Source organism: Ammospiza nelsoni, chromosome 23 (assembly GCF_027579445.1).
Source record: "Ammospiza nelsoni isolate bAmmNel1 chromosome 23, bAmmNel1.pri, whole genome shotgun sequence".
Classification (NCBI taxonomy): Eukaryota; Metazoa; Chordata; class Aves; order Passeriformes; family Passerellidae; genus Ammospiza; species Ammospiza nelsoni.
Genome location: NC_080655.1, coordinates 6,506,736 through 6,519,470, shown reverse-complemented (window position 1 = coordinate 6,519,470; position 12,735 = coordinate 6,506,736). Strand labels below are relative to the sequence as shown.

Below are 12,735 nucleotides of genomic sequence, written 5' to 3'. Positions count from 1 at the left end.
CTCTCCAGGTGAACATCCCCAGCTCTTCCAGGCTGGCTCCAGAGCAGGGGGGCTCCAGCCCTGTGGTCAGTTTAGGGAGCCCCTCTCAATCCTGTCCAGCAGGTCCATGTCTATCCTGAGATGGGAGCTCCAGAGCTGGACACACAAATCCAGCTGGGGTCTCATAAGAGATCCAACATCATGATGCATGTACATGACAAAGTCATTGCAGTCCTCCTTGCCTGTGCAGTGGATAATTTAAATACATCAGTACATGAAGAATCTTTACTGGGAGAAGACAGAAAAGATTTCAAATATTATGGGAGATGTGACCTGATTGAACTTTAGCACTGAGCTTGTAGGAAGGGATAGGAGCTGATCTGTGCCATCCTGAGTTCATGTAACCCTGAGAAATCAAACAGCAGCAAAGAAACAGTCTTGGAGTGCAAATAATATACTAATATTAAAGTATAAGGCACTGAAAACAAGTGAACCCAGGAGAAACTGGCAGTTTTAGATCCTCCTTCTTCTATGTATTGGTCATAAAAAAGGAAATTGAAGATTTGTGAGACATGAGCGAAGAAAAATAGGACGGAAGAAAAGGAACAAAACCATTTCCTTTCTAACAGTTGCAGGTTTTTCCTTGAAGAGCCCTTGGACTTTCAAGAGTTTGTCCAGGGCTGCTCTTGTTGTTCCCATCCCTGCTGGGATGTGCACACTGGTCTGTGAGCTGCTCCCACCGGGCCAGGTGTGCTGTGGCTGCCTCTGGGCAGGAGGGAAGGCTGAATGTGCTGGAGGAGCACCAGGGGGTGAAGGCAGGAGGAGGTGATAGGAGAGGGCCCTGTGTGTTCAAGTGCATCCAGCTGTGCTGGAACTGCTGCAACTCAAATGCCCCATGAGGAGCTCTTTCAGCCTGGTGAGCTCTTTGGCACCCAAAATGTGGGGAATCTTTTCTGTTTAAATGCCATCAGGTGCTTTTCCTGTTCAGTGTTCAGGATGTGTATGGGGTCTTGTATCATGCCATAATTGAAACAGCCACAGGTGCATTTATTGTGTTACCTGCTCCTTCCAGCCCAGAATTGTCTCCTTGTTGGGTCAGATGGACAAGGCTACCTTTTATTTTTTGACCTGTAGCCATTGGGCTTCAGGTTATTAATGGCATTTAGAGTTTTAGTTTGGTGAAAATATAACCAATTGCTTGGTTTGTGCACTAGAGTATTTTTTCTGGTCTGTTTTAGTTGATAAATGGATGTGGAAATGGATCCCAAATTTTTTTCCTTGCTGGCAGCCTTTCTGAATGTTTAAATACATGATGATAAAGTAACGCTGGAAGGGACCCACCAGGACCATCCAGTCCAGGCCCTGCCCTGCACAGACACCCCCAAGTCCCACCCTGGGCATCCCTGGCAGCGCTGCCCAAACACTCCTGGAGCTCTGGCAGCCTCGGGGCTGTGCCCATTCCCTGGGGAGCCTGGGCAGTGCCAGCACCCTCTGGGGGAAGAACCTTTCCTGAGATCCAGCGCAAGGAGAGGTTGATCACATTCCCTCTCAATGCAAGAGTGTCCTTTTTAGAAACTTGGAAACTCAAGCATAGTCCTGGCTGTTGGACTTGAGCAGCAGCAGCCAGGGAGCTGCACTGCCCTGGGAAAAGCTGCTCACTGAACATAAACATGATCCTTTGCGGGGGACGGGGTAAGTATAAGTCCAATTGTGTCGGGAACCCACGTCTTAAAAAAGGAACCCACTAGGCCGCAGCAAAATATCCAAATATGGATAACATTGTAACCAGACCAGTGAAGAGATTTTTGCTTTTATTTCCAGCACATCAGTCTCAAAATACAAAAATGGAGACATGACAGTTCCCTGATCCACACCAAAAAATGTCTCTCCCAACAGGGCTCATACAGCAATACATAAAATCATCTCAGACTAGAATTCAGCCAATCAGACACAGAAAACACATATTGACAAGCATTCTATCCAATCCCACAAAGCACACGCAATGATAGTTAAAACAAAGACTAGTTCATAAGAGACAAAGAACAAAGTTCTATTCATGCTAACCTCTAAAGATATACATTAAATAACCTTGTTGCCATCCTAAAGCCAATTCCACAGAGACCTATTGTTGTTTGTCACGTCTACTGCTTGGGTAACTTTTCTGCTTGCATGGGAAACTTTTCTGCTGTATTTGCAATGCTAACAAAACTTCAGTCTGAGGCCTACATACTTCTTTTAACCATTTCTTAAAAATCCTCTAACCTTATGGATTCCAACATCCTTGAGGTGTTTTCCAGCCAAAATGGTTCTGTGATTCCATGATCACTGTTATCACATGGGTTTCCTTGCTCTGGAGTGAAACAGTGTCTCTCACCACTTGGGGAGGGAGGATGTGGAGCATATGCTCTGGGAAATGGGACTTTCTGGAATATTCCCACTGTGCCATCTCAGACATCCTCTTGTGTTCTGTCTTTGCACCAGGGCCAGACACCCTTTGACGTTGCTGATGAGGGACTTGTGGAGCATTTAGAAATGTTGCAGAAGAAACAGACTGTGGTGAGTTTCTGGAGATCTTTTTCCAATTACCTTTTCACACCCAGGTGTTCTCCAGGACATATGGTGCCAACAGATGCAGGAAGCTGAGGCCTAGCTATTTTCTTTAGTTACTCATTTGCAATCTTTAATCACAGCAACATTTTTAATAGCTAGAAATCTAGATAACAGCAGCAAGGAGGTCAGTAGTGTGATGGCATGCAGAATTATGGGAACTGGTAAGGATTTTGTGTTCATCTTTGTAACTGTTGTTACCCTGCACTGCTTTGTTGGCTGGCAGGCTCTCTAGCATCAAAGAGCTCTGTTCCCAATGAGTGATTACCCAAGTCAGCTTTGTGTTAGCATCCAGGGAAATACACTGTCGGTGTTTAGAAAGGGATCTGTTACCATGTCTGCCTCTCTCTTTCAGTAGGGAGACTTTGGATTGAGGAAGAAGAAATTATAAACTTCAGGGAATTCTGGACTGAAAAAATGGGTGGTTTCAAAATGATAATAAATTGCCATTTCATAATGCAGTGGAAGGGATTATAAGCCAAAAGTTGACATTAAAAAAGGAAAGCAAAATATATCTTGTTCAAAGTAAGGGCAGTTGTCAAGCCAGAAAGTTTGGATTGAATTTTTTCCTATTTCATCTGATCTACTCAATTATCTCATTTGGGTGCTTCCAAAACACAAGCTAACCTTCTTTCAAAAAGAATTAAAAATCTGTAAGTATCACTTAAAACATTGGGTTCAGAAAGAGACAGAATGGGAGCACTGCTGATAAACCCAGGAAGGGATTTTCAGGAACTGACAGTGTGCGTGGTTAGAACTCCAACTCTGATCACAACACAGCTGCTGCCATCCTCAAATTGCAGCCTTAGTATTCACAGGAACCTCTTAAAAATTAATCAGCTTCTCCCTAAATGAGGTGTTGATAAATACTATCAGGGTTGTGTTTTGGATTCTCCTCTCTCTCACTACCCAGGATTTTGCAGATAACTGCACTTCTTAAAATAAAGAAAAAGAAGAATTTTTTGGGTGACTGCTCATCCATTTTTAGGGCTGCTTTGAAGGGGCTACAACCCCCTGTTCTCTATATAGAAGCACTATATAAAGGCCTTCTCCATTTATTCAGTCAATGTAGAGCTGAGCAGAAGAATCCAGATTTTATTACACCTTTTTTTTAGTAGATATGTTTTTTTAGTGGAAAAGCCAGTTTATCATGTGTTTATCATGTTCTATCACTTAAAACCAGAAAACTTATATTTGTTAAGGATAAAACAGGCAGTTCCATGATGTTATTTCACTTCCAAAATGGCTTTCAAACCAGATATGTTTCTCAGTCAAAGGCAGAGCACTGTACCACCCTTGCTGAAAGATCTGCTGCCATTATTGGAAAGCAGGGGGCATTTTTGTATGCTGGAAGCAATTAATTTGGTTTGGGTTTGGATTTTTTTCCCCAGTTACTGAATTATCTGTGAATGGAGCAGGCTGTTTCCTGCACTTCCCTTTGCTGTGCTCCAGCAGTTGGGTCAGTTTAACAACGTTGTAGCACAGATTTTTGCTCTTCCCTGGAATCCATGCAGCTTTTCCCACTTCCCAGGGTGCCCGGAGCAGCTGTGGCTGCCCCATGATCCCTGGCAGTGCCCAAGGCCAGGCTGGATGGCACTTGGAGCCACTGGGATAGTGGAAGGTGTCCCTGCCATAGCAGGGGCTGGGGCTGAATGACCTCTAAGGTTCCTTCCAACCCAAATAATTCTGGGATTCTATGATTGAGAATTTACAGTGCTTTTACTTCCTTTGCCTGGTGTCAACTGCTGTCAAAGGAAAAAGAATAACCTGGTGAGCCATGACACAGCAGAGTCAGCCTTAAATTGAGCCCCTAACTGCCATCCCTACTTCTGCTTCAGCTCTTTCTGTGCTTCTGGAAGGTACTAAAACAATTTTTGGGTACTCTTTTGTCCACTGATGGTGGTAAAATTAATATTGTTGCTCTCTAGACAAAATCTTTCCATTTCTGTGTGATCCCAGTTATTCCCATGCAATCACTTTATGCATTTGAGAGATTTAAGAAGTGACCCATCCTCACAGGAGTTCCCTGGTTGCCTGTACAGGGCAGACTGGAATGCTTTCCTCTGACAGCAAGTCAATAACAGCCACAAAGGCAGCAGATTTTTAGCTGAATCTATTCTGATTTCATGGGCACACACACATGGACAGACCTCCAGTAGAATCCCAGAATGGTTTGGGCTGGAAGCAACCTTAAAGCTCATCCCACTCCAACCCCTGCCACGGACAGGGACACCTCCCACTATCCCAGGTTGCTCCAAGCCCCATCCAACCTGCTTTGGAGCCTTCCAGGGATGGGGGAGCCCACAGCCTCTCTGGGCAGCACTCAAGGTTCATCCCTGGTCATGCAGGGGCAGCTGCTAATAAAATCTTTAAAGTTTTTGGTAAATGGCAGCTGCATTCCAAGGACATGCTGGGTGCTGTGCCCAAGGCTCACAGTGCCACTGCAGATGTGCTGCTGTCCCAGTGGCATCTCACACCAATCTGCAGTGGTTGGTGTAACAAGGCTGGCTGACCTTGTGCTGGTGCTCACTGGGTTCTGCTGCCAGGGCTGGTTAATGTCTGTCCTCATTCTCTCTCTCCCATCTCCCTGGACTGTGAACAGCTGCGAAGTGAGAAGGAGACAAGGAATAAGCTGATTGAAGCTGACATGAATGGCAAGCCTCAAAACAGACTCTTCACCAAGTAAGTCTCTCCTTCTTAGTTGAAAAGAAACTGCCCAGAGAGTAATGGATGAGCAGCTTCAGCTCTCACAGGCAGCTGGCCTCAGCTGGGTCAAAAACAATTCACTGCTCTTTAGTTCATGCATTTTTTTTAATCTGAGCACTCTCAAGTACAGTTTTAGTTGTGTCAAATGCAGTTTGTGTTGTGTCTTAACATACCCAGTGAGTGGTGGATCAAGGGCTTGAGCTGGTGTTTGGTTCTCCAGCTCCTCCTCTGGCTGAGGATCAATCAGATCTTTGGGCTGAGAACTGCACCTTTTTGTTGCACAAAGCCCAACAGCCCAACTGCTGTGTTGTGTGGCACTAGAAAAGGAGAGATCACAATTTTGTGGATGGAAAAATGCTTGCAGAATTAGAAAATGTCAGACTGGCAGTGGAATCCGTGGCAAATTGGCCATGATGGAAGTGCTGGAGTGTTCAGTCTGTAGATGGATTTTATCCTTTGCTTGTTCTGTATGTAGTAAATAATGTCTGTGTCTTCCTGAGAAGTACAACTTGCTTGCCTAGTCCTAAAAATTTCCTATTTTGCAGCAAAGAGAAGATTCTTTATGAGGAAGACACGTTGAAGTCCATGGAAACCGAGGAAGAGAACAAGGACTCAAGCAGTTCTAGTTCTGAAGAGGAAGAAGCTGAAGATGAAGTTTCAGAGTCAGATGCTGAAAAGGAGTCAGGTAAGACTTAGTACAGCCTTGGATTTAATAACTAGCCTAGCTATTACCATTATTAATGGTGTTGTTATTGTTAACTAATTATATAATTAGTTGTTAAGGACATGCTGAAAGTTTTACTTCTGGTGTATATGCACAGAATTTGGAGAAACCTGGAGCTACTGTGCTAAAAAAGCTGATTCAAATGCTGACTCACAGGTCAGCATAATTATTTTTTAAAAATCCTTCAGATCCTGTTTTAATTCATACTTTCAGCTCACATGTATTGAAAATAACACATTGTCCATAGCTTGTTCTCAAACAGGATGTTTTTCTTGTTGGCCCAGTTCAAGAGGAATCCTTCAGGAGGGTAGGGAAGCAGGTGAAGGTGTAGGGAGGCAATAGCCTGTTGTGTTTGGATCAGTCTGAAATGAAGGACTGAAACTGTTCTGACTGATTATAGAGGTGAGGAACTTCTGTTTTCTAGGCTGTAATGAATAATAATTGCAAAAGATAGTGGAAAATAAGGATTAAGTACACAGAGTCACAGTAGCATTTACATTACAGTATATTGCTGGCATCTTACTCTCATTCCTTTTCCATAATTTCTGTGGCTACCTTAATTAATTTCAAAAGTGTTTATGTGCAGCACAGAAAATTTAAATACAGATACTTAATTGTACAGTAAGGCAAGACTTATTTGTACTTAATATTTTTCAAACACAGATGGATCTTGGACTATGATGTGTTTAAAGGTTAAACTACTTTTAACATCAACTCACTTGGTCTATATCCAATATACAAAGAAATAGGTCCTGAGGAGAAGTGTAGTTTAAAGTTTTGTTGTGCTTTGTGCCAGTGAAATTCTCACTGTGTTATTTATCAGTGAATGCTGTTGGGGCAGGGTGTGAGAGTGGGAAATCCTGGCTGGGCTCTGCTGCCCCAGCTCATGGGCATGGCAGGAACACAGGGAAATGGTCCTGGGGCTTTTAAATCAAGCAAGTCTAGTGGACATGTCTGGGGTAGAAAGAGACATGCAGCACAGGTCACATATATTTTCCCCATAAATCAGGGGTTTACCCTGATTATATACATAGTTATATAAATATAAATTATATCTGTCTAGCTAGGTGTCATTATTTGTAATCCTTGTAAACATGGTGGCAGTTTGACCAAAACAACTCAGATGTTTGCACACCTCTAAGACCTGGAGCTGTGTGGGGTTTAACTGAGTCAGGAGCAGCCTAAGATCCTTCAGCAAGGAAAGGTCTACAGCACTCAGCATTAAATTTTGTTTAAAGCCAGAACAGGTCTTTTTATTGCAGTAATTCACTGAGCAAATCACATTATAGGAGTATATGTTAAACCACTGAAGCTAATAGAAATGGGAGACAACAAGGATTCAGTAGTGATTCAGCTGCAGGCTTTGTTACCTGTGCTCTCCTTTCCTGGGAAGATTATTGGGTCCTTTGAGAAATTGAAACCTCACCTTATAAACTCCTGAAATCTCTGCTAAAATGAGTGTGGAGTTGCTCAGCTGGATGGAGACAGAGCTCTCACTTGCTGCAGGTGTGAGTGTAGGGTCACATGCTTGTTGCTCTTTTTAAAGCAAGATTCTGGAAGGTTACAGCATCAGCCCACATTGTAGGAGCCTCCAAAGAGAAGTAGGATTTTTCATTTTGGTACTAAAAATAACAAATGTCACAGTATTACTGATTTCAAAGACAGACAGTGATATTCCTGGGCTGATCCCCCAGGGGGCAGCAGGGCAGGGGGGATTCTGCCCCTGTGCCCTGCTCAGGTGAGGCCCCACCTGCAGAGCTGCCCCAGCCCTGGGGCCCAGCACAGGAAGGAGCTGGAGCTGCTGGAGAGAGCCCAGAGGAGGGACCAGGGGGATCAGAGGGATGGAGCAGCTCTGCTGGGAGGAAATGCTGGGAGAATTGGCATTCCTCAGCCTGGAGAAGAGGAGTTTGGGGTGACCTCATTGTGACCTCCCAGGACCTGAAGGGAGCCTGCAAGGAAGATGAAGAGAGACTGCTGACAAGGGCCTGGCGTGACAGGACAAAGGGGAATGGCTTCAGACTGACAGAGAGTAGGTTTGGATAGGATAATAGGAAAAAATTCCTCCCTGTGAGGGTGGGCAGGCCCTGGCACAGGGTGCCCAGAGAAGCTGTGGCTGCCCCTGGATCCCAGGAGGTGGCCAAGGCCAGGCTGGAGCAGCTTGGGATAGATGAAAGTGTCCCTGCCATGGCAGTGGGTGGAATGAGATGGGCTTTAAGGTTCCTTTTGGTTCAAACCAGTCTGGGATTCTGTGGTTCTGTGTTTATTTGGTCAGCATTTTACATGCTTGTATTCTACAGGAGGCAGGGGTATGAACACATGATTATTATTCCTTTATTCCTCTTCTTTTTCTGTAATATTCCCATACCTTTATCATTCTGAGCAGTTCTGGACACATAGATTATGGCTGTTGTTCTGAAGTGTTCAAAGTCCAGATGAAAAAAAAATTCCTAGTGGTCTTTTTAAACGTAAAAATCCCAACCCCTTTGGTAGCTGAGCATATAGCAGGACATGTAGAAGCTGGCAGTGTAACACACAAGTTTATTTTGAGGTGTGTTTTGAAGAGTCTCAGGTTGCAATTAATTTGTTGAATTTGCAGAGTGAGAGGAAGAAATTGGATGAGGGAAGCAGTGAAATTGTTGGAGGGTTTCAGAGTAGTATGTTTCTTATAATCTGTAAGAAATTTTTGTTCTTCAGACAAAGGAAGCTAAGAGCATTCATGTCACTTTATTCATTTTGAAGACAATTAATTTGGCATTGAACTCTTGTAAAAAAGAGAAAGATCAGTGTAAAATTCTGTGGTGATTATCTGTGCTGGGAACTATTACAATATGTAATTATTGGGAATTAAAGCAGGTCAAGGAAGCTTTTAATGTTGTTTTGTTTAGAAAGCAATCAAGCAAAAACCCTTATCCAAAAACCCTTACAGAAAAGGAATTAGAAACCTAAATTTTTACTCTTACAAATTTGTTTTGAGGAGATTGAACTAATCCTCTCCAGTTTTTCTTGTCTGGAATTCATAATGTTTATGACTGAAATTTTGGTAGAATAAAATGTGGGATCCTGCCCAAAGCCAGCCCTGCCAGCACAGAGTCCCTCTGCTTGTCCCTTTCTGCAGTGACAGAAGATGTCCCACGATGTCCCAGTCACATTGCTCACAGTTAGTCCTTCCCAAGCTGTCATTACCACTTTAGCCTGTGCCCTTCTAATTAGGCTTGACCTTAAAAGCTGTGTGCTGTGAACTGCAGAGCAGGCTTCCAGTGCCCATCCAGCCCAGCCTGGGGAGCTGCTGCCACCCTCCCTGCCTGCAGTGCTCTGTGGTACAGCCTCAGTCACAGCAGAGAGCAGCTGGCACAAAATGGGCATTTCCATGCTCTTGGATGCCCGGGTGGCAGGCAGGGCCTGCAGGGAGGAGTGAGGGAGGCTGGGTGAAAGCTCTGCTCCAGAACTGACATTTCTGCTTCACAGAGAGGGAAAGTGGCTGGGAATCCATTCTTCTGCAGACCCACAGGAGCAGCTGGAGCTGGGCCAGGGGAGGGTCAGGCTGGAGAAAGGGAAATGTTCTTCCCCCAGAGGGTGCTGGCACTGCCCAGGCTCCCCAGGGAATGGGCACAGCCCCGAGGCTGCCAGAGCTCCAGGAGTGTTTGGGCAGCGCTGCCAGGGATGCCCAGGGTGGGATTGTTGGGGGGGTCTGTGCAGGGCAGGGGTTGGGCTGGATGGTCCTTGTGGGTCATTTTCAACTCAGGAGATTCCTTATTCTGTCATTGTCTCTTTAGTTCAGGCTCTGTCAATCCTGATAACTTCCTGCTATTTTAAAATGTTTCTTTTGCCTTGCTCTTTTCTGGTTTTTTGTCTCCTTTGAATCCTTATTTTTCTCGTACTGAGAATATTTGTTACAGAAAGATTGATCTTGACACTCCAAGGTGCCATCCTCCAGATGCTCCATCCCAAACAACTCCAAATATGGAACAGCAGATTTTTTATTCCCTGCACATAGGTTATTGCTAGGACTGTTGGGATGCTTATGCTTAAAATTGCTTTATTTTTTCCAAGCCATGACTGTGTGAGCACTCATAGCTATAAGGAAAGCTTTGATTGGTGAGTGTGGGTACATCATTTCTCAGGCAGGTTCCATGTGCCTGGGTTTATGATGAATAGTCTGTCTCCAGCCTGTGCTCTCCTGTCAAGTGAACCTGCTGCCTGAGTCACACTTTCTGCTTACTCTCCCCCTGGTAATGTCTGCTGAATGTTCTTTTGTCAAGAATGTGCATAGATACAAAAAATAAACGTGATACTGGACAGCTGCTCTTATCTAACAAGCAGGGAGCCAGCTGTGAGCTTGGACAAGGGTTGCTTAGCTTGCTTGGAGCCCAAGTAAGGCTTTTTGTTGGGCAGCAATCCTGACTTCCTGTAGAAAATGGATTTTGCTGCAGAAGATCAGAAATTCTGCCCAGCAGCACAAGCAAATGCAGAGAACTGTGCAGTGAAACCCAGCACTGGGCACTCAGGGCTGTGGGCTGTACCACACTTGTGTACAGGAAGGAGGAACAGCATGTGCCCCTTTTCATCCCAAGATTTACCAGGGAAGAAATTCCCATACAGGAAACAAAATTGTGAAAAACAAAAACCTATGTGTCCTCTTTATGGAGCTTTCTGCAAAGATTTTGCTTGTCTGTGAGGATAAAGTACAAAAGCTTTGCCTGGCAAACGTGTCCATGCTGTTGTTTAGGAATGGAAGCTCCTTGCAGAAAGCCCTGGCACTGCCAGTGCAGAGGGCACTGACATCTGTGATCCAGGGAGGTCACACAGCCCTGAACTGGAGTGCAGACCACACTCTGTGTAAGGAAGGGCCTCAGAAGTGCAATACTGAAACATTTGGTTTCTCTTCTTGTTTAAAATTGTAGAGAGGAAGGAAGAGCCCTTTGCCAACCACTCGAGCCGGGAATCCAGGCCCAGCATCCCTGAGCCAGCACCTGAGCCCAACTCCTTCACTGCATCTGCCAGAAGAGTAAGTGAATGTGGATCCCTGGGGACCCCAGGAGTGCTCAGAAGCAGGAGGTGTTACTGGGAGGTGGATGCTCTGAAACCAGTCTTCAGAGCACTTAAAGACTTGAATTTAGAAAAGCCTGGTAGTATGAAATTCTGATAAAGATGTGTGTTAACAGCAGTGTAGGGACAATATGGTTCCTCTTGAATCTCTGACCTCCAAAGGCAATTGTGGTGAAGAAAGCCAGCCTAGAGCACATGTTCTGTGTGCTCAGTTCTCAGGGGGCTGGTGCCAATGTCTTCTCAGCAGATCTGTCACCAGAGCTGATTTCTGCCTGTGTGCCTGTGGTGAGTTCAGCACCATCATTTAAAGTGCCTCTGACTTGCCAAAGCCAGCTGAGTCAGTGGTGTGCTGTTACTGCCCAGCAAGCAGAGGGTGGTTTGCATGTGGCTGGCCAGCTGGGCTATGAAAGCTTTGAAAGGTGAAGTGGTCACTGAAATCTTGTGTGATTGAACCCTCCAGCTCTCAGATCACTCAGCTAGATGGCACCAGGAGACTCTGCTCTGCACAGGACTCCTGTTGTGTGCTGTTGCTTTCTTTTTGCACCAGACTGTGGAGAAAACAACACAGAAACCTGGCCCAGGGCTGAAGCTCTTGGTGCTTGTCAGGGGAAAGTGTTTCTTGCTTAGTCACAGTTTTTTACTTTTCACATGTAACAGAGCATAACCAAGATCAAATGAAACAGAGCTCCTCTGGGCATTGTTCAGCTCAGGCTGGCTTAGCAGGGGAACTGTTAGAGGGAGAAGGATGCTGGGAAGTGTGAGTACTTCAGTTAACCTTTTCCCAGCTGCAGAGGTTTGGTCTCACACTCCTTTGAGCTGTTGAACACAGAATAAGGGTGTTAGGATGTAGGAGCTGACCTGTGAGTGGAGGAATTATTGATTTGACCTCAGTGACTTAAGATCAGCTTCTTTACCTTCTCTCACCTGTTTGTTTTTTCTGTAGTTCTCTTTGACAGACTGGGCTTTAGATAGTGTTGCCCTCTATGAGGGGAGTAACTAGTATGTGCTGTTCCTGTGTTGTTCAGAATTTACAGATGGCAGCTTTTGCTGTGGTTTTGAGCATTCTCTGAGGAAAGCATCAAAACTACATGAAAATGTTAGAGCTGTGTAGCTCAGTAGACTGGCAGTGCTGGAAATGGTGGAGTACAGATTAACCCTTTGCATCTGCATTGAAATGACATGAGCTGAAAACATTGCTCAAATACTGGAGGGATAATTTCAGCTTGGCAGTCTTCAGACAGTGAGTCTGAGGGCAGAGCTCTCCAGTAGCTCCATTTATTCTGAATAGTGTCAGATAGAATATGGTGTAATAATGCTTAGATCAGCTTTGATCAAAAGCCTTGTCTGCCCACTGTCCTGCCCAACAGTGGCCATCAGAAGCTACTGGAGAGCAGTCTTGTAGGAATTCCCTCCCACAGTCCAGCAGTTGGCATTTCAGGGACTCACTGAACCTGGTGTATTTTTGGTCTTCAGTAGCCCCTGTTGGACTTTTCCTTTAAGCACTCACTTTTTAATTGGGATCCTCTAATGTCCAGTCCTTCAGCTTAGTTCAAAACTCTACAAAGCTCCCTGTCCCATTAACCAACCACACATTGGGTTTGTTTGCTGTCCCTCATTCCTTTATGGGGAGGACCAAGGAACAAATTGTTCCTTACTCACCCTTCTGTGTTCCA

The 12,735-nt window shown here is 44.9% G+C and overlaps 1 protein-coding gene across 4 annotated transcripts in view; it reads left to right on the top strand.

Annotated features, from left to right (window-relative positions):
- The window catches only part of PPP1R12B (protein phosphatase 1 regulatory subunit 12B), a 137,283-nt gene that overhangs the window by 44,748 nt on the left and 79,800 nt on the right, over window positions 1-12,735 (top strand). For all 4 annotated transcript variants that reach the window (XM_059487755.1, XM_059487754.1, XM_059487752.1 and 1 more), the window contains exons 6-9: window positions 2,461-2,535; window positions 5,189-5,268; window positions 5,838-5,977; window positions 10,918-11,021. In XM_059487755.1, coding sequence (XP_059343738.1) covers window positions 2,461-2,535; window positions 5,189-5,268; window positions 5,838-5,977; window positions 10,918-11,021 — 399 coding nt within the window. The remainder of the gene's footprint in view (window positions 1-2,460; window positions 2,536-5,188; window positions 5,269-5,837; window positions 5,978-10,917; window positions 11,022-12,735) is intronic.